At 43.7% G+C, this 26,647-nt stretch overlaps 1 protein-coding gene across 4 annotated transcripts in view; it reads left to right on the top strand.

Annotated features, from left to right (window-relative positions):
• Positions 1 to 273: 273 nt before the first annotated feature.
• Positions 274 to 26,647, top strand: part of CADM1 (cell adhesion molecule 1) — a 211,444-nt gene continuing 185,070 nt past the window's right edge. For all 4 annotated transcript variants that reach the window (XM_069947024.1, XM_069947023.1, XM_069947022.1 and 1 more), the window contains exon 1: positions 274 to 508. In XM_069947024.1, the coding sequence (XP_069803125.1) occupies positions 433 to 508 (76 nt within the window). In that variant the 5' untranslated portion in view covers positions 274 to 432. The remainder of the gene's footprint in view (positions 509 to 26,647) is intronic.

The following is a 26,647-nucleotide window of genomic DNA, read 5'->3' as shown; positions in this document are numbered from 1 at the left end:
AGGAGAAGCTGGAGAACGCCACACAGTCTTCCTAGGACTAGTAACATGCATGTTCCCGGGCACACACGGCCCTGCACCATGCCTCCTTCTCGCTGACACAGCGCCGTGGTCCCCGCTATCTGCCGGCAGTGATTGTGCTGTGTGTTATGGGAGCGCTTACAGCCCATCCTCCACTAACCACGCCCCTTTGCAGCCCATCCTCCCCCTGACCCCGCCCACTCCTCCCTCCGTTTGTTACTTTCTCTCACACACGTGGTTAGAGCAGTTCACAGAGCACAGTGACGTCACGGACACGACCAGCTCCAACGTCAGTGGGCGGGGAGAGGAGGCGTGTCCTCCCGAGTTGTGCCGGCCTGCTTTTGAATGTATTAGCATATGATTAGCATGTGATTATCGCCGAGCAGAGGCTGCAGAGTGAAGCAGGTGCCGAACATGGCGAGTCAGCCCGGAGCCGCTCTCCGCCTCTTTCTCCTGATCAGCGGGCTCCGAGCCGGATTACTCCAGCAAGGTACCGGGGATCGAGAGAAAGGGGAGGAGGACGGGGAGAGGACGGGGACGGCCGCAGGGGAGACGCGGATGCCGGCGGATAGTAGGACAATGGGCGGCTGCGAGCGGCACTCCGAGCGCAGGGATCCGGAGGGAGAGTGCAGGGAGCGAGCCGGGAGCGGGAAGAGATGGGGGAGCGGGAGAGAGACGGAGGAATGCAGGAGAGAGAGAGAGAGAGAGGATGAGAGCAAGAACACTCTGCGAGGGAGAGAGGGAACACTCTGCAAGAGAGAGAGAGGGAACACTCTGCAAGAGGGAGAGACAGCAACCAGGAGCATGAGACAGAACACACTGGGAGAGAGGAGAGGGAGAGACAGCAACCTGGTTTGGAGAGGGAACACTCTGCGAGAGAGAGACAGCAACCTGGAGGAGAGAGGGAACACTCTGCAAGAGAGAGAGAGAGACAGCAACCTGGAGGAGAGAGGGAACACTCTGCAAGAGAGAGAGAGAGACAGCAACCTGGAGGAGAGAGGGAACACTCTGCAAGAGAGAGAGAGACAGCAACCTGGAGGAGAGAGGGAACACTCTGCAAGAGAGAGAGAGAGAGACAGCAACCTGGAGGAGAGAGGGAACACTCTGCAAGAGAGAGAGAGAGAGAGAGACAGCAACCTGGAGGAGAGAGGGAACACTCTGCAAGAGAGAGAGAGAGACAGCAACCTGGAGGAGAGAGGGAACACTCTGCAAGAGAGAGAGAGACAGCAACCTGGAGGGGAGAGGGAACACTCTGCAAGAGAGAGAGAGAGAGAGACAGCAACCTGGAGGAGAGAGGGAACACTCTGCAAGAGAGAAATAGCAACCTGGAGGATGAGAGAGAAGAGGGAGAGCATGAGACACAGAACACACTAGGAGAGAGAGGGAAACCTGGATGGGAAAGAGAACACTCTGCAAGAAAGAGACAGCAACCTGGGGGAGAGAGGGAGCACTCTGCAAGAGAGAAAGAGACAGCAACCCGGAGGATCAGAGAGACAACACACTAGGAGAGAGAGGGAAACCTAGATGGGGAAAGAGAACACTCTGCAAGAAAGAGAGCAACCTGGAGGAGAGGGGGAGGATAAGAGATACAGAACACATTGGGAGAGAGAGCATCCAGGAGGAGAGGGGAGAGGAAGGATGAGAGGGACAGTATATTATGAGAGAGAGAGAGCAACCTGGAGGAGTGAAGAGAGGGAAGATAAGAGAGAGTACTCTGCAAGAGAGGGATGCAGGGAGAGTAAGCACTGTATAGAGAGAAGGATAGAGAGCAGTCTGTTGGAGAGAGGAGAACAGGCGGATGGAGAGGGATAGGATACTATAAAAGAGGGGGATACAGAGAGAGTTAGCAACCTAGAGGAAAGAAGGGGATGGGGAGAGAGGACAAGCTAACCAGAAAGAGGGGGATGGAGAGAGAGAGAAACCACAACTTGGAGGAGGGAGAGATGGATGTAGGGAGAGATTAAATTCTACAAGAGAGAGAAGGATGAGAGGGGATGGAGAGGGAAAAGAGTGACTGCATGGAGGGGAGGAGGATGCAGGGAGAGGCACAAGTGAGGGGAGAGATGGAGGGAAAGGAGTTGGGATAAGAGGGGATAAGAGGGGGGATTTGATATCACCAAATACTGGAGAGGGGGCGATGTGGAAAAAATGACTAGAACCATAAGGTGAGAAGGAGGCAGGGGCTGGCAGCACAGGCAGTGGTAGAGAGGGCATAGGCAGGGTATATGGGAGGAGAGGAAAGAGGGTGGGGGGGGGGAGTTGGGTATAAGAAAGGGGCAAAGTATGCCTATGGTTTTGGGGAGAGGGGCACCTCAGCAGGAAGGTCAATGATGGGGCAACCATGGTAGAGAACTGGGAAAGAGGGTAATTGTGGGGTGGTGTACAGGAAGTGGAGAGTAAAATGAGGGTATCAATCTGTAATGTGGAGGGGGCAGAGCGTTGGCCACAACCAAGGGGTTCATAGTAGTAGATGGGTGTTGGGTGAAGAGAGTCAGTGCAATGGATGAAAGGTGTCACAGATCCATCCAGGTGTAGTGTACCAGGGATGGCATACTCCGCTTACAATGGGGGGTGTGGAATTGTGTTGCATTGGGTACAATTAGGGGTTGAAGAATGTTGGGGTTGAAGTAGAGGGTAAGAGGTAAATCATGTGATGGGGGGGGTAGCTGGAGAGGAGAGAGATTCCACATGAAAGAGAGATGGAAGGATCAGGGAGATGAGAGGAAAAGAAGATGAAAGCAGAAGAACAAAAGGGAATGGAGAGAGAGAAGGGAGGGAAAGCGGGAACAGAAGGGAGAGAGAGATGGGGAGAGTAGAGAGAGAATAGAGAGCTGGTACAGGGGAAGGCAATGAGATGCCCACACTCTTTAACCCTGTCTTCTAAGCATCCACTTGTTGCATGGCAGGAGTGGATGTGTAGGACGTGGTAGACCATCTTATCTCCTGAGGTGGATCACTGATGGCCAAGGATTGGGGGCTCTGGGGAGACTTTGGGCTTTTACATTGATTTCCCCTCCGGCTTTATAGCCTGCTAGATTTGGGTGTTCTCCGTCCCATTGACGTGCTGTATCCCTATCTGTAAGCGTGTAGTGATGGTGAGAGGGATAAATCACTGCGTAGTACCATGTAGAACGTATGAATGTGCTCAGCTCTGCATGAGGGAGGGGAGGGGGGGGTTGTAGACGTATGTTCCCTCCACTCCGGATTCTATATACAATGGCGTATACATCTCTTATGCATCATATCTTCTATTTCAATGAATTAAATGTGTTATTTGTGCAGAACTTGGAGCCTGTAGCATTGTGGCATGTTCTGGGTGTTTCTATGGGTGATAGAGCCGTGTCAGTGCCAGTCTGCGGAGGGAAAGCTCTATTTACTTTTCAGGTTTAAGTGTGATTGATTTCCAACTGTTGCTTGACCCCCCCCCCCCTCTGGGGGCACTGGGTATAAATGGGGAGGACTGAGTCCAGCAGGGGGCTGCTTTTTCTTTTTTTTTTTTGGCTGGGGGAGGGTAATGTATGTGCAGACTTAAATCCCAGTATTGTTCATTGGGAATCTTTTCATTCCAGTATGTGGCTTGTTTTGCTAGTGTATCTGTGCCTGGCTGAGATAAACCACAGCCCCCCCCCCCCCCCCTCTGCTGTTCATTCCAGTTGTGTTTCCGCAGTCTGACTCCCTCTTTTTTCGATCCCTGATGGTTGTGTAATGTGTACGGTGAAGTGTCTGCAGAGCGGCTCGCTCCAGCTGCTCTCCATGTCCCTTCTCTTTAGATATCCAGCTCTCCCTTTCCTTCCTATCCAGCGCTTTAGCTTTATATGGATGGGAAAGTCCTTCATATGTTGCAGCATAAGGATGATGGGCTCATGTAGTATACATTTAGGACGGCCTGCCTTTGGGGGGGTGGGGGTGTTGTTTTCGCTGCTCTCGTGCCTCCTTATTCGGGTCGTTCGTGATTCTTTAGAGATTGAAGCTGCAACTGTTCTGGCACAGCTCCGAACCAAGAGGGCAGTGTTTGCATTTGGAGAACAAAAACGGAGGAAATACTTCTCTCGGGCTCCATGTCCATCACGCAGATGCACTCCCTGCAAAGCCTTTGCCCACCCTTTATCCATTACTGAAAAATCCTCCATCCAATCTCTCTCCGCCCATCATGCAGTAATATTCTCCCGTCTTCTTCTCTTGGACCGTCTAATAGAGAAAATAATGCTAGCGCGCCCACGGCTGAGCATGGAGACCTGGAATAAAGAGGGGGGATTGTGTTTACCCCCTAAAATAAGTTGAGCGCTAGCAGTGATATTAGGTATCGTGTATACTCTTATTATGTGTATTGTGGCATCCATTTATTGCTATATATCATCATACAGTAATACCGTATATATCCCAGCTGCCATTGGTCGCTATTGACTTTCCGTCCCACTTACACACATACTACGCTCGAGTAGATGTGTAAAGTTTTTAGGAGCCACCATCATACTAAGCCTTCAGCATCTTGCTCCTCCACCATATTTCCTATAAGGATTTTAGTCTATTTCTGTTCCGTCCTCCTTCCCCCATCCAGTACCCGGAATATGGGGTTGAATGTCTCTTATATCCAAGCCCATTTGGGTTACATGCAACTTTCTGTTTGGCAGGTGGAGAGGGCAAATATAAGCAACAAGTAGGAAGATGGCAACTGCTGCTGTCATAGGGGAGCCAGGACTAGGTTACACTGTTACTTTTACTACAATGTTTCTATTCCACTATGTGGTGGTGAAAATCTTTAATATAAATTGTTTTGCACCTGCTAAGGGGGAGGGTAGTGTGAAAGAACCTTGCAGCCAAGGCTACTGATCTTAATGGATTGGAAGGTCAACATCTTGATGATGGAGTACTGCAGCGTTAGATAGCAATAGATACTTATCTGATTATCATGCTATTCTTGACTTTGAAAGTAAAAGTTTTCGTAAGAAGACTGTTTCATAGACGACCGGTTTCCATGTTTTTTTTTTTTTTTTTTTATAATATATAATGTAATTATATCATAATATTTATATTATCTTCCCTTCATTACGGAAGCGGTGATTTCGGAAAATTCTGGCTGTACTAAGTGCTGGACCCCATCGAAATCTCAAATTTTTAAATGTTCCTAAAAACAAGCCCAGATGCGACCAGTGACATCATTGTTTCTATAGCCCCATTCATAACCATCAGAATTTCCAATTTCCTGGGGTCAGTCTTTGTGTATGTGAGCGAATTTAATTTACCACCAGGAAAAGTTGTGATCCATAGGATGTCGTGTTCATAATACTAAGCATATGGGCACCTTGTCTGAAGCTTGACCCTGAAGAGACTTTGTATCTTGTGGTAGTTTCCATATTTAATAATAAGATAATAAACTGGGTAAACAACCTATGCTATTGTTTGTCCACAGAAGATACTTGTTGCAGCCTCTTAAAGGGCAACTCCAGTTAAATATTTTTTTTTTCTTTCAAATCAACTGGTGTCAGAAAATGCCAGAAATGTATAATTTACTTCTATAAAAAAAAAAAAAACTCAAGTCTTCCAGATGCTGTATGTCATAGACATAGATATACAGGACATACAGCAGCTGATAAGTACTGGAAGACTTGAGATTTTTTAATAGAAGCAAATTACTAATATCTGGCACTTTTTAACACCAGTTGTTTTGAAAGAAATAAAATAGCTGGAGTTACCCTTTAAGGTTTTCCCATGATGCCTGTAAAGCACGGATGGGGAACCTCAAGCCCTCCAGCTGTTGCTAAACTACAATCCCCACCATGCATGCACAGCCAAAGCTAAAGTTTTGGCTGTCCAGGCATGATGGGAATTGTAGTTTTGCAACAGCTGGAGGGCCGAAGGTTCCCCATCCCTGCTGTAAAGCTTCGTACTTCTGGACCACTAGGAAGTTAAGTTCTCTAGTATTTTTCTTCTATGCTGTTTATCTATTGAACCTAGAACTTAGCAGCTGACACCTATATTTTGGGTTGTTTGCTACTGTGTTCAATGGGAAATCTTATTGTGTTGTCCATTGTTTGCCAACCTTTAAATGTCCCGCTGTTGAACAACTACAACTCCCATCACGCTCAGGACTAGATGGGGGTTTGGCTTTCTCAGCTCGCTTTCACTCAACAGGTTGAATTAGAATTTCAGGACTGAGAATAGAACTATAGAAAGACATATTTAATAGAATAGAACAGAACCTGATCAGAAGATTGTCTATATTGGAATTTGCTGATACTTATCATATCCTGTGACTAGTCGTTCTACAAACAAACGAAAGCTTTTTAGGTATTCCAGGTCAGGATCCACGTGCGTGTTGTGTGTAGTGTAACTCACAGGGACATATTATTCACTACCATAGCGGAGGGGGTGCTGCTTCTCATTGAGGATACATGGTGTATGGAGACTTATTTTCAAGCTGTAATCCGTGGGAAAATAGTATGTAAATGAGCCCTCCTCCAGGAGGAAGCTATCTTTTCCTAGGGAAGGTTACAATACACATAGCAGTCAAACCACTATTATGGTAGTACCGTAGAGGTCATGTTTACATTTGTGATAGTATAATGAATGGTAATAAAAAGCCTATGGGAGTGGATGATGAGGATGGTAATCTAACATTATGTAGAACATGTCTTAGTTAGTTTGATGCAGCAGGAATGACCCCTGTACTGCAAAAATGGAAAATCAAAGACATTTACAGGTTGCATTCCCTTTGTCTATCCTGGCAGTCAGCTGATAGCTGCAGGTCCTGCTTCTTTACACCCTGTCAGCCACCTGTTATCATTGCAATAGGCAACAATTAGCCACTCATTTCCCTTACAATGGCTGCCAAAGAACTCTAGTAATACAAAGGGTAGCCACCTGGTAGTACCTGGTGATGTTGAATCAGAACTGGAGTCTTTGCAGCACTGGCTCATAAAGGGGCCACTTGTTGATAAGCCCCATATACACTTCTTCAGCTTCCTCAGCTGGCCTTTATGACCTGATAAGAGTGAGTATATGTCATATAGCCATCTGTCAGCCTGCACCGATATTGAGCCACCTCATGGTCCGTTTACACAAAGCAATAATTCGCCCAATCGATCGTTTAACGATTTTAGAGCCACAATTTGGTTTCTATAACGATCAGCGTTTAGATGAATACATCGTTAGAAAAATCGTTATTGCGATCGTTTTTAAGATCGCTCAAGCCCATCTCACACGTAGGGTAATTCTTTGAAAGACTGTTTACACAAAGCGATCTGCAAATTTTTAGCCAACAACGATTTGAGAATATATTGAAAGATCACAATGAACGATTTCTTGCTCGTCGCTTGATCGCTCCCTTTGTTTACATGAGCTGATTATGGCTTAAATGCGATCGTTATTGCGAAAATGTAAACTATAATCGCTCCGCGTATAACGCACCATTACATTTATATACATTCCAGCAGGTGAAGCTGGTAGATTTCAGCTCTGAAGCCATCTGAACAGTTATTATGAACCATGAACTATAACAAAAGCTGTGGCTTCAGAGTAATAAAAACAAAGTAAAATACAGTGGGATTACGGGTTACCCATTGAAAATGTGCATGCATTCTGGTGCAGTTTGTTTCAGAATGCCATGCGCCATATGTATGAAACAACATGAGCTGCTTGAATAAATTTGGCGCATAATGTAAGCATTTCCACTCTAATTTTTTTGTTAGGATGTGTAATACGTGTATGGCCAAACACGACTCTGTTCACACACACACTGCGTTTGTCCCTGCGCAAATGTTGAATTATTTTCAGTTACATTGGCATCACCTACACTGTGGTTATGGCTAGATGGCTATTAACCCACCCTGATAGGAATATCTATTCTAGTATAGCCATAAGTGGGGTCTTAGACACCTGAACCTTCCTGTTTTTGGATTTAAACATTTTGCACCAGCCACAGCCATATACAATATTGTGCCTGTTGTGCTCCAAATCTATTATGCCATTGGCAGTACGCTTGCTAGTGGCCCATGATTTCCTCCCCATAGGGAAACATTAAAGTTACGTGGCAGTAAATTCAACGGCAACCAAAAGTCAACATGGGCCATAGTCACTGCTGTGTATCCCCATGGGCCAGCTCTCCGAAATGAAGAGTGCTTTACCGTGTAGCATGAGATACATATAGATAGCGTGGAAATAACATTCTCCCTCTAAAGCTGTAGTAAAACTTTTTATTATCCAATGTGTTTGAAGTCCCATTGATGACTTCCTCGGGCAAGGCTTGTGTTCAGCTGGCCATTATTTCTCACTGTTATATCATGTCCCACAGAGGAGCACTTTTTCCTCTCTTCATAGTCGAATTCTCCAAACCTAGTGTGTCAGCGCAGACCTCGCTCTGCTCAATTTCCTTCTAAGTATTATTATTTACAGCAGACACTACAGGCAATGTGATATAGGAGCTCCCCTAGAAGACAGTCCCTTCATAGTACCTGGACTTACAAAGATTTTTAAAAACCTGTATAGTTTTTTTGTGTTAGTGATCTCACTACTGTTACGGAGCTCCTGAAATCCCCTTTAATGGTGGTCAGATATTCCTCATTGTCTTAATTTCAGGGGGGTGGCAGTAGAGCTGGGCTTTTTGGCAGCAGTACACCCACAGGACTTCCTTTCCCTTACTTGTCTGTCTGATCATAGGGCAGCACTTTGTCCTATCTGCTAGGTCAGGACAAAGTGTTGGGGAAAGTGCACTGGACTGAACAGACTGCATGGTGTGGGGATGATTTACACAGTACACTACTATGGGTTGCATGTGGAGGCAGAGGGGGTTACTTATGGACTGGCTTTGTGGGGTGCTGTGTGAGCAGAATACACGAAATAGCAGTAGCACAGAAAAGAAGTACAGGGTACTGAACTGAGCCTGTTTATAATCATGTCAACCTGTCAGTCTGAAGACTAAAGGAAGGGGAAGATTTACATTTAGAAGGCGGCACTGTGTATATAAAATAGTGGGAGCACTTTAAATTTAAAGGGGTTATCCAGTGAAAATCTTTTTCTTTTAAATTAACTGGTTTCAGGAAGTTATTTAGATTTGTAATTTACTTTTATTCAAAAATCTGAAGTCTTCCCATACTTATGTAAAACAGGAGTCCGTGGAGCCTTTTTTTTTTCACTGTTCTCCTTGAGTTCAGTGATAACTGGGTTTTGTTGGTCTTCCCATACTTATCAGCTGCTGTATGTCCTGCAGGAAGTGTTGTTTTCTTTTCAGTCTGACACAGTGCTCTCTGAGATTTTCTATAGGGATTTGCTACTACACTGGACAGTTCCTGTCTTGGACAGAGGTGGCAGCAGAGAGCACTGTGTCAGACTAGAAAGAATACACCACTCCCTGTAGGACATACAGCAGCTGATTAGTATTGGAAGACTCGAGAATTTTAAATAGAAGTAAATTACATATCTATATTACTTTCTGAAACCAGTTGATTTGAAGGAAAAATATTTTTGCTGCATAACCCCTTAAAACAGGAAACAACTGCCCAAAACCATGAGAGGTAGAGATGAGAGGGAAGTATCGATTAACCTTTTATGCCAGACATGGACTCTCTGAAGGAGGCAGACAGGCTCAGAGATTGCAGGTATACAGCCCAAACTTTCTCCCTCACTCCTATACAAAGCATTTGCTAAGCACCTCCCCCACTTCCTTTGTTCTGTCTTGGTGTCCCTGCTGCTAGAGATGCAGTTCCCCTAACAGCCAGTGGAATGCAGCTTGCAGCAAAGTGAGACACCTAGTGGCCAATATAGTCACAATGTGCATAAAATGGTTATTGCCCCATGGCATTACTTATAATTAGGGATGGTCCGAACCAAGTTCGGTTCGGGTTCGTACGAACCCGAACTCTCGGTAATGATTCCCGCTGTCTGCCCGCTCCGTGCAGCGGGCGGATCCAGCGGGAGGACCGCCTGGAAAACTGGGATATAGCCATAGCCATAGGCTGTATCCCACTTTTCCAGGCGGTCCTCCCGCTGTATCCACCTGCTCCACGGAGCGGGCAGACAGCGGGAGTCTGATGCCGAGCGTTCGGGTTCATACAAACCCCAACCTCGGAGGGTTCGGACAATCCCTACTTACAATGATATGCCAATGTAGAAATCAGTGGATGTTTTTTATGGCTTCCTAGACAGCGCTACTGTTTTTAGAGCTATTAATCACGAACATCACTCAATTTAATATTCTTTTAGTTAATGTTGGGATCTGTAGGTTTCCAGTGAGCAAAGTTAGATGAGCAGGTCTTTGGAGGGCGTTGGAAAGAGCATTATATAGGGGTACCGGCTGGGATGATCTTTGCAGAGACTGGCCGCTCCATGTGAGCATGGCCTTATAATGCACCTAAATAAAACTACAAACGCGTGTCTTCATAACTGTGCTATAATACATCTGTACAAGACTTTGATAGTACTGTGGTATAGACTTTGATGGGAACAATTATATTGGAGTTATTCCTGACATTTTGCCCTGGGGTGGGGCTCTTGAGGCGTCAATGTTCTAGATGCATGCGTCTTTTGAACCCTGGTGTAATGACTATAGTAAAGTGGCTGAATTTTGACCCAATTATGGGTTAGGCACAAAGCCTTTGAGATACTAATGGTCCCCACCTTTATGAAGGACTATAGGACTATACGCAGGCCAGGCATTCCCACCTGAAGATACTGTACACTTTACTTTCCTTTGAAGAAATTAGCATGTGCTTCTTAAAGAGTTATAAAACTGGTGTTATAAAACTGTCCTACAACTTCAGGGGGAGTCATTTTGCTCGCTGCCTTCTAATATCAGGTGTTTAGATCCTAAGGCTACATTCACATGGGGTGAGAAACGTACCTGACCTTACTTTTGTGTACATGAAAAAAAACATGCATTTGATGTTTTTTTTTTTTTTTTTATAATGGAAGAAAATGGAAAAACGGATCCAAACGGATGCATCAGTTTTTTCCATCCCTTTTTTGCAAAAACGTAGTGTGAACCCAGCCTAAAACAAAATACAGCTTTATTCAATTTACAACCGAATTGGTTCTCATTTTCAGGATCCGCATCCCATTGGCCGGATAGGTAAGCTCTGGAGGACCTATATTGTCCTGCATTGCACAAACCACCTAATGATATGAATGGGGGCTGTGTAATGCTTTGTGTGTCCTGTGATGGCACTGCATGGAAACTGAACTCTTAGGGGCAGATTTATCAATCTGTGCCCCTGGTTTACGCCACAGAAAAGGGACAGATTTTAGGAGTCCACCAGTCTTAATAAAGTTCTCCCTTATTGCCAGATTTTCCAGCAGATCACAACTGATTGTTGAGAGTCCAACTTGTGTGTTCTGTGTATTTTCTAGGAACCCTTCTGACGGTTGGTGAACCCCTTTAGGGACCCTTGTATTGCCTATAGTGTTCCTGTCATGTAACTTTTGACATGTCATAGGCCTTATTCACACCTTCAGTAAAGTTGTCCGTAATTGCGGATCTATAATCATGGTTCAACTTAGAGCACATTGATTTATATTGGGCTATTCACACAGTCTGTTTACATTTTTATCCCTAATCTGCTCTGTAAAAAAAAGGACATGTCCAGGTGTGGATTGTGATTGTGGTACGGATTACCAATAGAAGTCTATGGGATCGGTATTTATTACAGACGTCACGGATGTCACATCCGTGATGTCCGTAAAAAACCCGGATCAAATCTATGCAAACTAGTACTATTCAAATTTTACGGCACAGATACGGAGACAGATGCAAATACGGATGATTTTACACAGATCATGGAGAAAAGATAGCGGGAGGGTTTGCGGCCCAGAAAAATCACTGAACGTGTGAATGAGGCCATAGAGGTATGCCAAAAGTTTTGGCCAGCAAGGGCCTGAGTATTAGGACCCTGACTGGCAAATAGCCTATTGTAGTAATCAGGCAGGGTCTAGACCAGTGATGGGGAACCTCTGGCCTTCCGCCTGTTGCAAAACTACAACTCCCATCATTCCTGGACTACCAAAGATATGGCTTTGGCTGCCCAGGTATGATGGGAATTGTAGTTTTGCAATAGGTGGAGTTTCAAAACTTTTGATACATCTTTACTATATGTCAAAGATTTTTTAAAGTGACAGCGCCTCTTTTAACTTTGGTGTAATAAGCAGGTCATGAGATTGTTGGAGTAGAATCGTTGGCGCAGATACTGCCAGATCTCGAGCTTCCTGCAGGTCCATTCGATCAGCGCTTGTAGAGAGTACAAACCCAGAGCCTGTTCTTAGATTTAGTCTGGTTCCCCTAGCTCTTTCCTGCTCTCCTGAAGATGTCTTTGTATAAAGTGATAAATGGGCAGAGGATGGGTTGGGATTGTGACTAGTTTTCGCCAGTGTTGGCTTTAACAACTTGGCATCTCATTAGAAATGGGTGACCTTCACAAGTTCATCTGTTGCTGGCGGGCTTAACCCTGAGCGTTCCATAAGGCAGCTGTGAAACGACTATCCAGTAGTCATACCCTAAGTACCCCATATTTCACACACACTCTCCAACGTGCACTAGCGTTTATTATGAGATGCCAGATGTCATAAAGATTCATGGCTGGACGCCGCTGCATTTTCTTAGAGGGCATTACACAGAAACACATAAAGAACGTTACCATCTGTAAAGGCTGTATAACGTGCATTATTCTCCCATGTATTATGGTTGAACTGTGGTTCGGCCATGTTGGCCACATCTGTACAGCACTAAAAATAAATCTGGCATCAGTATGATGGAACTGCAGTTCTGACTCGCTCACCTCGATGTGATAGCAGCTGTAAGGGTATGTTCACACACAGACATGATGCAGATTTTTACTTCCCTATTGAATTTAAAAGGGATTTTAGAAAAAAAAAAAATCTGCATCCTATCCATCACGTGTGAACATACTCTAGTGTTTACATTGCTCTGGCTCGGATGACGTGACACCCCAGCAATATAAGTCTCATGTTAGTAAAGAATGGTGTCTCTTTCCTTATGATGTGTAACATGACATGACTGCTGCCCCCCTCGGGGTCCCTTCTCCTGTATGTGGGTTATATTGCTAATCTCCCAAGGCTTTACTCTCCTCCTGCTGCTGTCATTGACACAAGATGACTAAATTCAGCCATGACCTCGGTGACCTACCACATACTGTATCTGCTGCTCCCACCCTTGATACTGCTGTAACACGGCGAATCGGAGCCATTTTGGGGGTATATATGGGAGGGAACAAGAGCGTCTTTGAGGGAACTTTGAGTTGACAAATGAGGGGGTTGTTGGAGGACGCGGGGGCCAGGAGCAGGAGTGCTGGAGCTGCCTTTTTCTGTCCAAACAATGCGCCTATTCATGGCTGGGTTGTACATGCACTAAGTGAATGAGGTCTTTGCTGGCGGGTGGAGGAATTGTCCCCCCTTTACTAATGAATGATCCATCCTGCATGTAACAAGTGACATTTACTGAGTTGTGGGTTTTTGTTAACCCCTTTCTCCCCAGGTCGGTGTCATAGACCTTGTCATTGGTCGATAAGGCTGAACAGGCTCATTGCATAATGATGCTAACCCCTTGACCTGCGTAACAGGCTATGGCGGCGGCGCCCATTTATCCTCATACCTTGTTGTCTAGCTCTATAATATTCATTTAGAAAGTTCAGCCATGGCATGCAGGGATTTATGACCCTTGCTGAGATACATAGATGGCTGTAAAGTGGTGGTTGCTATTTTCCTCTCTTCCTTTTTTTTTTTCCTTTTCTTTTTCATATGCTTCTTAAATGGGAAAGATTGAGAAGGAAGGGACGTGAGGAGCTGGGATGGCGAGGGAGGGAGTCTACGCAACGTTGCTTTAAATTGAGTATTTCATTTTTTTTTTTTTTTTTTTAAGCTCTGTCCTGATGATATTTCACGCCTCATTTGTCACTTCGAATTGCCAATAAAATGAACGCCATTCCTTTTGTAACATGCTAAATCAGGCAGTGCACAAATAAAAATAACCCTGCATGCACCCAGGGGTTTGCCAAGCAGACAGCCAGATCTGAAGTGGATTGCATCCCTGCTGTGGCCACACACACGTGTCAGAAGATTACATGGGACTGCAGATGCCAGGCGTTGGATGCGTACGTCCTCTGGATGTGAGCACTGCAGCACGATGGCTGCTTCTCTACAGATGTTCTCATTCTGCATTATTACTCCCCGTTGGATTGAAGGCAGTAGCAACAACCAGAAATGAGGGTCACTATATCTGGTGTCACATGTGAGTTACCCTAACAGGTATCTCAGAGCACAAAAGAAGACCTGGTTATAGATTTTACAGCTGTATTGTTATATATTGATGATAGGAGCTCCTTTATACTTGTTTAGTTACCACATGTGTCTGCCAATTCAGGCCACATGCACACTCGGTAGAGCTGAGCGTGCATGTGTAAAGGGGGTGGTTGGACGAGACAGATGTGAACTGAATACTGATTTGGCTGTTGCCTATTCGTATTAGCAGTCATAAAGTGCAGTGAACAGGCTGGTTCTGTGCAGATTTACAGTATGGCACTATACATGGCATGCGGGGGGAGGAGGGGGTTACTGATGCACTGGATTTGTAAGGTGCAATGTGAGCACGATGAATGAGGATGATGATAATAGGGAGCATCACATAAAGTACAATGGGAATTGTTGTTTTGCTACAGCTAGAGGGCCCCGAGCTTGACACCTCTGACGTTATAGAAAGGTGGAGCTGTTGTCCATAGGAACCTCCAGTGCTCGTGTTTAGCTGTCTCTTTGTCAATAAAAAAACAAAACAATATGATTGGTTGCTATGGGCAACATATGTAGCTTTGCTGTTTTGATTTGTATTGGACATAGGTGGATTTTGCTGCCTAAAGGGCGGAGCACATGTTAAAACTCACCTGGCACCTGTCTACTTCTCACTGTGTTCAGCGCCATCCCACCTGGGTCCTCCATGTCACCCATTACATGCCCGGGTGCTACATGATGTCTGATGTCTTATTCATTGCCCTATACCAGGGTTCGGGAGTCTTGGGCCCTCCAGCTGTTTCAAAACTACATTTTCCCATCATGCCTGGACAGTCAAAGCTTTAGGAATTGTAATTTTGCAACAGCTGGAGGGCTTAAGGTTCCCCATCCCTGCCCTAAAAGAGGTCATAGTCATGCAGTGGATGGCCACTGTGCCGGATCAAGAGGATGATACTGTGTAGTTTCTTAGTGACTCTGCTTCTGGTTTAATGTCCACATTATATGGAAATGCAATGGTTAAAATAAGTGTCGAGTTATCACACTTTCTGGATTATCAGATTCCAGTTTAAAGGAATTTCACTGTAAGGCTGTGTTCACAAAATGACAGCCGTTTTTATTGGACACATGTAATGTAGCCTGCAGTAACGTTCGTCCAATAAAAACGGATGTAATATCCACAGTGTGTGAACTTTACTGTGTTTTAGTGATTTGGGACCCTGATTTCATAAAATAAATTACATGAAAGTGTTAAAACCCGCAGTGCCCTGTTATCTGCCATGTTAAAATGGCACCAACAGCAGCCATCGCAGCATCCCACTTTACTAGCTCTACTACTAGGAAGCTACTGGGAAGAACCAGGAAGCTCAGGATGAGCTCTACAATACATCTGCCCTAGGTAGAAGAGAGCTGCACACAAAGACCTTTAAATGGCAAGATTCAATGCAACAAAATGTGAGCATTGGCTATAAGCCATGCTCCATCTATATCTGGGGGTCTCCTGTAATGGCACGCCAACAATACGTATGATGCACGTTACACGGGACACCTGCGGGATTATCAGTAAGTTGTTATTAGGACGAATGTGTGTCGGGACTTGTTCCTTATTCCGCTTGCTTTTATGTGGCCCCTGAGCTCCTCGGTGGCATCTAATATTCTTCTATTTTCCGGTAGGGGGTCCATTATTCCCATTATGTACACTTTTGAAGACTTGGATAGCAGACATTAGAATATAACCTGCAGACTGCATGCGGCCAGCAACAAGTAAATATCATTGTTTCCTACGGAGAAATGTACGGCTTGTTGGCGAATTTGCTCCGTAGGGGACAGTAATACTCGCTCATAGTCGGCACTAAGCAATCTGCAGCCTTTCCCATTAGACTGAGATGAGGTGTGATTTTATTTATTCTTTTTCCAATGCGGCTTTTGAAATGAGTCACATGCATGGTCCTCTTTAGCCCCTATATTTTCTTTGACAGATACGCCACGGCCGGTCTTAACAAGTTCTTTTAACCCTCTCCCACTGGGTGTGAAATTAATGGCCCGTCTGTGGCCTGTTGCCTATGCCATTCTGCCACCACTCGTACAAAGGAAGCAACATGTGGTTGCCATTTGTTGAACATTGATTTTGCTCGCTTGTTAACAAGTGCTCACCTTGATGCGAAGCCTGAACAAACCGGGTACGCTAATTGAACGTGACAGGCCCACAATGACTCATTACTGGGGTGTGTGCGTACATACGTTCATTTTATGACATTTCCTTTTAACGCGTAGCCTTCTCTTGTGAGCTTGTCTATAGGCAAATCCGCTCTTATAACAAATCTATTTATGCCTACCAAGAAATTTCATGTTCTCATTGCTTGCGCGTATGGTGACGATGCCGTGCATGCTATATTTTTGGAAATTGTGCATGTTTAGTGTTGTTGTTCTAAATGTATGTTTCCTTTGGGAAGGTGAGAGGTTGCTCGGTGGTGGCGGCGGCTGGTCCCCCGCCGTCTTGTTAGCACTGGAGCAGATACAATCAGACCGGGGGCTGTTTCTGGCCGTGTTCTCTTTATAAATACCCCACTGATCGAAAGGATAGGGGCTCTGCAGGGCACTCGCTGTACAGATGGTAAGAATGCTTCCTTCACGTCTACATTCTAGAAGATGATTGGGAGGAATGCCAAAGATTTGTGTGAAATGCTTCATATGCTCAGGAGGAATATCTGCCTCTTTGAGGTCTGCGAGAGATCTTAGGATTGTGCTAAGTTACTTTTCATGCCTCAGATTTGATATTTGTTTGAAGTCGGTAAATAATGCAGCGTTTGTTGTAATGGATGAGCCGAGTCCATCTTCCTTCTTAACCTTTAGGAGGTATTAAAGATAAGGAAAAGTTGGGAACTTGAAAGGGGCATCAGCAAAATGGAAAGACCAATCCCCATGTCTTCTGTTATGTTGTCGAGTGAAAACTCGCCCATCTGGTCACTGTTTAGATTTATCTCGGAGCAGATATTCTGTGAAGGCTTATGGGACAGCAGGGAAAATGCACGACGTACAGTTTAAAGGAACAAACACTTAGGAATCCGTCACGTACAGCCCTGTTTAGGGCAAGTTTACCTAATCTTATTCGTTTTTATGGCACTGACATGTTCTGCAGCGTTGTACATGGATTGTTATCACTCCCTGCCCTATTGGGGCTCCAAATCTTTAATTGAAATTCACTGTCAGTGTGTTTTTAGAGCATTGGCGTAAAACAGAGTATGTGGAAGAATCAACCAACTCCATGTAGATGCTGCCCTTCAATGGGTTAAAACCAGACAAGGTTGCTAACCCCTGAGGCACCATGCCACCCTTCTAACTAATGCCAGGTATTCTCCATTTTTTAGACCCCTTGAATATATGAAAACCTTTTCTTTACCATGAATGCTAGGAGATAAATCCTAGGAGCCATGTTGCCAATAAATCTAGAAATGTGCTACTTTGTTTTTCCTTCCGCATTGGCGCTTATAAGTTTCTGGATGTACAGAATTGTTGCCTGAGCTTTAAGGGGCTAGAACCCCTGGGCTAGAACCCACCCTACCCCTGGATAAAGGATCATATACTTACCCCCTCCTTCAGGTCCTGCTCCTCATGCCAGTCCCGCTGGTCCACGCGCTCAGTGGGCAGATGAGCAGAGATGAGTACAATATCCATAGGAAATCACTACTCTAGTGATTTTCTATGGACGTCGGACTCATCTCTGCTCTTTGGCATATTGAGCATACAGACAAGCAGTTGTTGATTTCTCCGCGACAAGACAGGCAGGAGGGGGTAAGTATATTATCCTTTATCCTTTATTACCCTTTATCCGGGTGCCAGGATGATAGGTTCCCTTCAACTGAACACCTTGTAGTACTTTCACCACAATGCTACTAAGAATTTAGTTTTCTTGGTAGGGTTACCACTAGGTGTCACTCTTATTCACTAGCCTAACAGGTTTGAAGAATTGTTGGATAATACAACTACTTGTGGAATAATTGTTTCAAAGAGGAGAGTTGAGGATTTTTTATTTTTTTTGCTATCAACTAAAATATTTCCTTGTAGTCCCCCCCCCCCCCCTTAAAAAAGAATAAAGAACATTTTCCAATACTGTTAAAGAAGTGAACCTTATAAGGAGGAGATAGGGAGTTCAAGGAAACAGTATCAGGCTGGTACACACACATTAGATTTAGTGACTTTTACCATAGATAATGTAACAACACTTCTCTTGCATATGTGACTCGGTAAATCAATTAGAACCTGACGGGAAGACATTGTACAGCGCATTGATCGATACAGATCAGGGCCTGCACAGTGCTGCCAACCAACAACCGTCTGTGTAGTGTCGACCTTCAGAAGTCAAAAGGCCAAAAATGCCAGTCCTTCGATACTGAGTAAAATGGATAAATGACCGTCCAATCTTCTAACACTATTCACAGTCCCTGGTTCTCTTCTTTTTGGGACTCATACTAAGCATTAGACCAGCTCATGGTTTTTTTTCAGTCTTCCCAAGAACATGTCCCACCACATGCCTTAGAGTTCAGTATGGTATTTGTGATAATATCCCGTATAACAGGCCCCTGTAGAAGATTTTCCATGTGGCTGTTCATGCACCAATACTTTTGCCCAGCTCAACCCTCTACTAGCCCTCAAGGAGGGTTGACTGCTAGATAGTTTCCCCTTATCCTTTAGTACTATTTGAGTTACTTGTTTGATGATGATGTAGTTTCTGTACCAGTCAGTATATATAACATGTAGATAACATATTATATAACATAATATGTAGATCTATCTGGGTGACTGTCTGCATGCTCCTCTTCCTTACTGTACGGTAGAGCCGAAGAAATAGGCACCTTGTGACCATTTATCACAGTTTAGAGCGAAATGCAAAGCAGAAATATTTGCTTATAGATATGGCGTGCAGGCGTTTTATTACCAGGACTATAAAATGTTTGGCCAAATTTATGATATTTTGAGTCTAGTAATAAGCCGGTCGCGGCTGTGGTTTGCGAGCATGCAGGGCAGGTTTATGTTGTTGCTTTCATTAGTGTGGGAATGTTACATCCGATGTCGAAGGACGGTGGGGAATATTTTATGTTGTCAGATGCCCGTCAGGAATAGAGAGATCAGTAGGGCACTTTAAGTATTTAAGTTTTAGTTTAAGTCCTTGTTTTCTCTTTTAATTTCAGAAGAAGAGTTTATAGTGTGTGTGTGTATATATATATATATATATATATATATATATATATATATATATGTTGAAAAAGGCTTGTCACAAAAAGGCTTGTCTACGGTGGGTAGAAATGCCAACAATAATGATAGACCCATTACTTACTGGATAAATGCTCCAATGCTCCCTACCGGACTTTGTTTACGTGTGCAACTACCCATGTGACCTCAGGAGTGCATAGTATACAAAGAACGTCAGAAAGCACTGGAGTAGTGACGCCAAAACTGTTTTTTTTAGGCTTATAATGTTTTTTTATTATTATTATTTTATATTATTGTATCTTTTTGGCCCATATTTTTAGATGTTACAAAACTCAAGTAACTATTTGGTCTTGAGCCCCTGTAAGACGACGTTCACATGTTCTGTATATACACGGATGATGTGCCATGGACTGGATTATAATGCCGCAATCTTTGAAATAGTTAAATCTTAGTATTACTGTACTGACACGGCTGTGTCAGTACAGTAGCATGGAGATTTAAACAATTTCAGAGGAGGAGGACAGGGGAGATTTATCAAACATGGTGTAAAGTAGAACTGGCTCAGTTGCCCGTAGCAACCAATCAGATTTCATCTTTCATTTGCCAAAGAGTCTGTGAGGAATGAAAGGTGAAATCTGATTGGTTGCTAGGGGCAACTGAGCCAGTTTCACTTTATACCATGTTTGATAAATCTCCCCTATTGTCCGTATATACAGACTGTGCACAGAACATGTGAATAAGGCCTTAAGTGGTACTCCATCCTATAATACTTGTCTCCTATCTATTAAGAGATAAGTAACTGTTGGAGCTTTCTAAAATCTTCAGAATGGAGACACAAGCCTCCTGCTGCTCCATTCATTGTCTATGAGAGTTGTTGGAGACAGCCAAGTGCGATCAGACACTGTGGATGGGGATGAGTGTTCTAGGCTGTAATACCCCTTTAAATATGACATTATGGAATTTCATGAATGGCAGCTTCCTATTATACAGTCACAAGGATAGCGTCCTCTACAAAGATTTACATGGCTCTGCTGCAAGGAATCTCCGAGATCATCTTCTGCAGGACCCCTGCCTTTTGCTCTGAAATACTGCAGAAGGCTTGTGAAATTGTATATAATCAATGCACCAAACTGATACATGAGGTTATTTGCTGACGGGGCACTGCATGACTTCTATCCTTGGTGTTCTTTGTATCTCTTAAGTCATGCACTGCCCCCTCATGACCTGCACTAGGCATAGCATGGCGTATCAGGTTTTTCCTAGAGGGCTCCTTTAAGAACGACTTGCGATCCAACACTAGAGAGCTGTGCCTGCTTGCACCGGTACACTCCAGATCTTGACAGTATGAAATGCATAATAAAGCTACATAATGCTACTGCAGCTGTGGCAACAGAGAGCGCGGCAATGGGATAGGAAATCAATACACCCCACCCACTAACACTGCACATGTTCTGTGAATGCTCCCTTAGGCGTACCCCATGACTGCTAGAGCGCGCAGTCCTCCAGCTAATGCTGAACAACAATATCCAGCATACCCTCCCTTTGATATGACATGCGCTGTACCACGACATGCTGAGTGATGAGCGCTCTCTGCTTCGTGTTCTTCCAAGGGACGGTTAAAGGCCACTGTAGGCAGCTGGCAGTCATGAACTGACAGCAGCTTGTCCCCTTTCCTCCCTCCTGCGTTCCGCATTATCTCTGCTACTGGTGCTCTATGCCTGCGTATTCCAGTAAACTTCTCTCCTCCATCGCTATTTTCCTAGTTAAAGACTTTGCATTTGATCAGAGCATTAACGTCAGAACGATTTGGCCCGTCTTAGATAACAGGAACACACAGGCTGCTCCCTCTGCCGCCGCTAATTTATTCGCCTTCTCTCTGAGAGATTTAGTGGGGTTTATTTCTCGCCAAATGCCAAGAGGGGAAGTAAAACCCATTGTATCTGATCATAAACCTACTTTTCCTCCCGTATTAGTACTATTGGAAAAGGCTTTTTTTGTTCTTACGAGTCGCGGGGCTATTTCAATTACATGGTTATCATCGGCTGTTGCAGTCTTGGTTAACCCCATGTGGACTGCAAGCGTGCAAGTCTTAGATTGCAGGGCTGAATATTCCGCTAAAGCTTTTTCCATCAGTTTCTTTTATGGTAGGTCGATTTTGAACTTTTGCAGGCCCAAAGCTTTTATTCCGACCATGGTTGTCAGTTCTGGCTTCATCAACGATTTTTTTTTATAACATATCCTTCAGAAGATTAGAGCTTTGGTCCATAGATACATTAGGTACGTGGTCATGGCTTATACCCCAATCTACATCTGGTCTCAGAAACACTATATCAAAAGAAAAGCAGTCTATAGACAAAGTGTTTGTCATTCAGTCCGGCTCGTGATGGGTTCTCCTAATGATAATAATTATTTCGATGGTGTCAAGGGATCAACATCCTTTTAAGATCTATAAGTCCGAAATGCGTCAGCCATAGTACTTTCATGTCAATAAGGAAGAAATCTTATTCATGCACTTGGGGCTGAAGTCCCTTCCTCCATAATCCTTTGAAAACCTCTACATTATTCTGAAAAATGACAGGACTTGATGTAACATGAATAGGTTGTGAAGGAAGAGAAGCTTTTTGAATATTTGTTGCACGGTCCATACTGAGTATGGGGCTATTCAATGAATGTATTCATTTAATTTTAATGATCATACGCAATCGTGTTTTTTTATAGGTTTATTGTTGGCGATCTGAATATTACAGCCCAGGGTTGTCAGAGAAGAATACATGGTGCAATATTTTTTCTTATGTTTTTTTTATGGTTCATAAAGGGGTCCACTGCTTTGGACAATCCTTACGTTCGGTTCCTTGGCAATAGGCTTTAATTCGCAAGGAAATCTGGCAGTAAGGGGGATATTTATGAAGTACTTGTACAATGGTTTTAAATAAAGCCCCTTGCCCCTTCTGCCATGATTTACACCTGTTTGCAGGTGTAAATCATGACAAATTAGGCACGGGAGCAGGCCACCTCCCCACTTTGTCGCACCCCCCCCCCCCCCTTGCCCACCCATCAGAAGAGCGCGTCTTACACCATGGAAAAAGTGCAGATCTAGGAGTGTAGTTCATAAATCTTCCCCCTATGTGTTTAAAGAGATTATGTCAGCAGGTCAATGCTGTCCTATCTCAGGGTAGCATAAAAAAACTAGTGAAAAACATGCACAATAAGTAGTCCTCTCCATTATGTGCATAAGCCTGGTGGTCCTCAATATTCAGGAGAAGCAGAAAACTCCACCCACCAGCTGCTGATTGGCAGTTATCTATCCATGCTGTGTATAGGCAGTCAACTTTCAATAAGCAGTTGGAGGGCGGGTGGAGGGGTGTGGCAAGAATCCTATTCTCCTGCATATAAGGAGAACGGCTGAACAAATCGATGTACGTAAACTGGTCTGTTCAGTGTTTCTGTCACTATTTTATGCTGCCCTCATTTAAGGTAACATAAACCTAGTGACAAATTCCCTTGTAGTTTTCATTCTGACCACTAGACCTAAAACTAAGCTGGGACTTCCGGAGCCACAGACTTACGTTACAAGTGGAGGTAGATTTTAAGAAAAAAAGAAAAGGTGATACTCACCTTGAACTCCTACCACTGCCAATCCATCCTTGCAAATGGAGCACTTCCCAATGATGACTCAATGACAGGAAATGTGTGCTCAGAAAACCACTGGCTGCATTAACAACCCGCCACAACCAATGTTTGGTTAAGTGAGCATTTCCTATGTGTCAGGACATGTGTGAGGGAGCACTGGTCACTGGGGACTAAGCATTTTTGCAGTGGTAGGGGATCTGGCAGGTGAGATAGATAGATATAATATATATATATATATATATATATATATATATATATATATATATAATAAAATCAAATTTTTATTTATTTTAAGCCAGCCCCTTTAACTGAGAATTCCTTAGAGGTTATACAAATAGGTTTTGTAAATTAGACAAGTGTTTCTAAAGGCATGCAATGTAATGTTCGAGGATTTTTCTATCCTGGCTTTTGCAGACGTTGTTGTGTATTGCTGCACGTGTATTGTCTCCTCTGATTACTGATAAATGCTGCGATCACAGGAAGAGTGTGAATAATTCTTCTGTCTGTTGTGACCGGTGGAGCAAATTTCCACTGGGATGAAACTAGTTGTTAAAGTGATGTAGACATTATGATAATTGTCAGTATTGTTACCGTCAGCTTTAGCTGGATTGTTACCGATTTATCATTCCGTCTGTGGCCGGCTTCATTGTAGTAGGAACACATACTGGGAAATGCAGAAGAGACCCTTGGCTGCAAGGGACGTTATTAAAAAACGATCGATTTGGGAGGAATTGTAGAAAGACTCTTGTTTACAGTTGAGAATTAGAAAAGACTTATCCCCCTGCTGGGCCCTTCACCTTCAACAACCTGAAGGGTGATGATATAGTGTCGCTCAGACAAATTCACTATTCTACAGTCTATACTAATTGTTAAAGCGACTCTGTACACACAATCTGACCCCCCCCCCCCCCCCCCCAAACCGCTCGTACCGCCGGACAGCTGCTTTTAATCCAAGATCTTTCCTGGGGTCGGTTCGGCAGTCAACAACTTTTTAACTTGCAGTCCTGTGTCACATTGGTGAAGTGTAGAGTGTGTATGCCCTAGGATTAAAATGCCCCTCCACCCCTCCTCATCACTAGGAACGCCCCCGGGGAGGATTTTTCCTATTCATCACCTGTCTGTACACTGCACAGGTGCCTTAACGATCCAGTCCATGTGCAGTGTTCACACAGGTGATGAATAGGAGAAATTATTCTAGGGGCATTTCTACTGGTGAAGAGGTTGGGGAGAAGGGACAGAGAGGTGTCGCCGTTTAAAAATTTAAAAGTTGTTTTGTTAGGACAATAACTGCATCACCTGCCGAATGAACCCCAGGTCAGGTCTTGGATTAAAAGCAGCTATCCAAAGGTACAAGCAGTTTGGGGCGTCAAATTGTGGGAACAGAGTCGCTTTAAGGTTGAACTTGGGCTAAGGTGATGACATAATGGGGTGCAGGCATTATGGAGGAGGTAGGGTCCAGTAGTCAATACCCGACATGTAAAGTTTAATCTGTAATCAACTTTTCTTATGCACTTGAAAAAAAATAGAATAATAATAAAAATACCAAGAAATGTGGCAAGATAGCAGGTGTGAACCAAGCTTACAAGGTGTTACTATTACTCCTACAGTATGCCTTGTTCTCTATAGCTGAATGTACAGTTCATCTGCTGGGCCCAGGTTTCTCCGATCTGACTCTGTTGAAGGTTTGACTGCTGGAGGCCACACTTTTACTGCTGTCTTTTTGGTATTTCTATTTTATAACATTTTATACAGAAAAAAAAGTCCATTGGCATACGTTGGGTCAATGGTGCCCTATGGTTATGTTCTCCGTATGTGCCAGGAGCTTTCCTGATGTTTGCACGGAAAATAGAATCCAAATTTCATGTGAAGATGGTCAAAGGAAACAAGAAAAGGAAAATCTTGCTATTAGCAATGGGGTATTGCAGGGTATTGCAGGATAAAATGTATCTGCACAATTGTTTATAAATTATTTAATAGATATTCAAAAATGTAAATTGATTTGAAAGAACAAACCCTTAATCTATAAAGACATCGGCTATTACTGTCTGCCCACTGGTATTCTTAGAATCTACTGCCAGTCCTGGCCATGTGTCAGTCTTCACTGCCATTATAGAATGCTATTAAGAAAACCTTTTTATCAGGGAATAGAGTTTACAATAAAAAACTTTCAAAGGGGTATAGTTACACCAGAGGTCAGTGTCTGAAATCTTAGGGTATTTAACCCCATTGCCATTCCTCTTTTTTTATTTGCACAGAAAACAAAAATCTGCATCAAAATTTTCTGTAGCATGTAATAGGATTGCAGAACTCTGTCCACAAGGATAAGATACATCACATACATAGGTAATCATTGGGTTTTGTACCGATTTCGATGTACAATTTGTATTATATATATATATATATATATATATATATATATATATATATATATATATGTGTGGGATCAGACCTAGAGACTAGGTGTACAGTCAGTATTTTGGTCTGAATTTTTAAGCTTATAGCAAATGTACCATAAGGCATATCACTTATTTTTTTTAACATTAGCTGATTAGGAATCCTGGTGGTGCGGTCTTTTTTTGGAAATGCCGTGTGGTTTCCGCGCTTGGTGCCGTTCTTTTGCCATGCACCAGCTGCTGGAGAGGATGATGGCAGAGGGACACAGGGCACTGGAGGAACACTGAGCATCCCTCTGCCATCATCCTCTCCAGCAGCAACAGCCCGCACAGCTCTGGGAGTCGGGTAGTGACATCACCATTTTATCCAGGAAGTGACATCACCATGTTATCCAGGAAGTGACATCACCATGTTATCCAGGAAGTGACATCACCATGTTATCCAGGAAGTGACATCACCATGTTATCCAGGAACTGAAGCCTTGATGCAGTAGTAAGTGCAGGGAAAAAAGCTCTTTAAAAGCATTTCCCATAATAAGTGTATATTGGTGATTTGTATAACTTTTGGAAGGAAAATGCATTACTTAAATAAAAATCTTTGCCGGACTTCTCCTGTAAAACTTTAACATTATAAATAAACTCCCTCTTAAAAGTTGTGTCTTATGCTTACCAAAGTATTATCGTATTTCCCAATCTTGGTACCATTTTAGTTGTGGAAAAATACCAGCACATTGCAGAGGTTTTCCTGCAAATTTGTGCCGGCCACAGTTTAGCTGCATGAAGAAGATCATGGATTAATGTTGCTGCTTGTCTATGTAGAATCATTTTCTGGAATAGAATGAGGCAGCAATGAGATGTAAAAATAAAATGGAAGATTTCTCCTTGTAACCATGTTCCAAGGACGTGGATCCTTGTAAGGAACGGATGAATGAAGCATTATGCAGGTCCGAGCCTGTGTAACCAAAACACTGTAACCAAATCTGTCTGCACGCTGCGCGGTACGGACGCTGGGGATATGGTTTAATGGCAGGTCAGCAACTTGTAACTCAGTAACTTTAGATTGTTACCTCCAGATCATAGGGGTAATATACTGAGCTCTCTCTATAAACATAAGCTGCAGTGGTTTGTTTCACATTCCTAATTTGTCATTCTGAGAAAGTTGTCTACCCTGAATG

Source organism: Dendropsophus ebraccatus, chromosome 12, assembly GCF_027789765.1.
Source record: "Dendropsophus ebraccatus isolate aDenEbr1 chromosome 12, aDenEbr1.pat, whole genome shotgun sequence".
NCBI lineage: Eukaryota > Metazoa > Chordata > Amphibia > Anura > Hylidae > Dendropsophus > Dendropsophus ebraccatus.
Note: the sequence above shows the minus strand (reverse complement) of the source record. Positions and strands in the feature narration are given on the sequence as shown.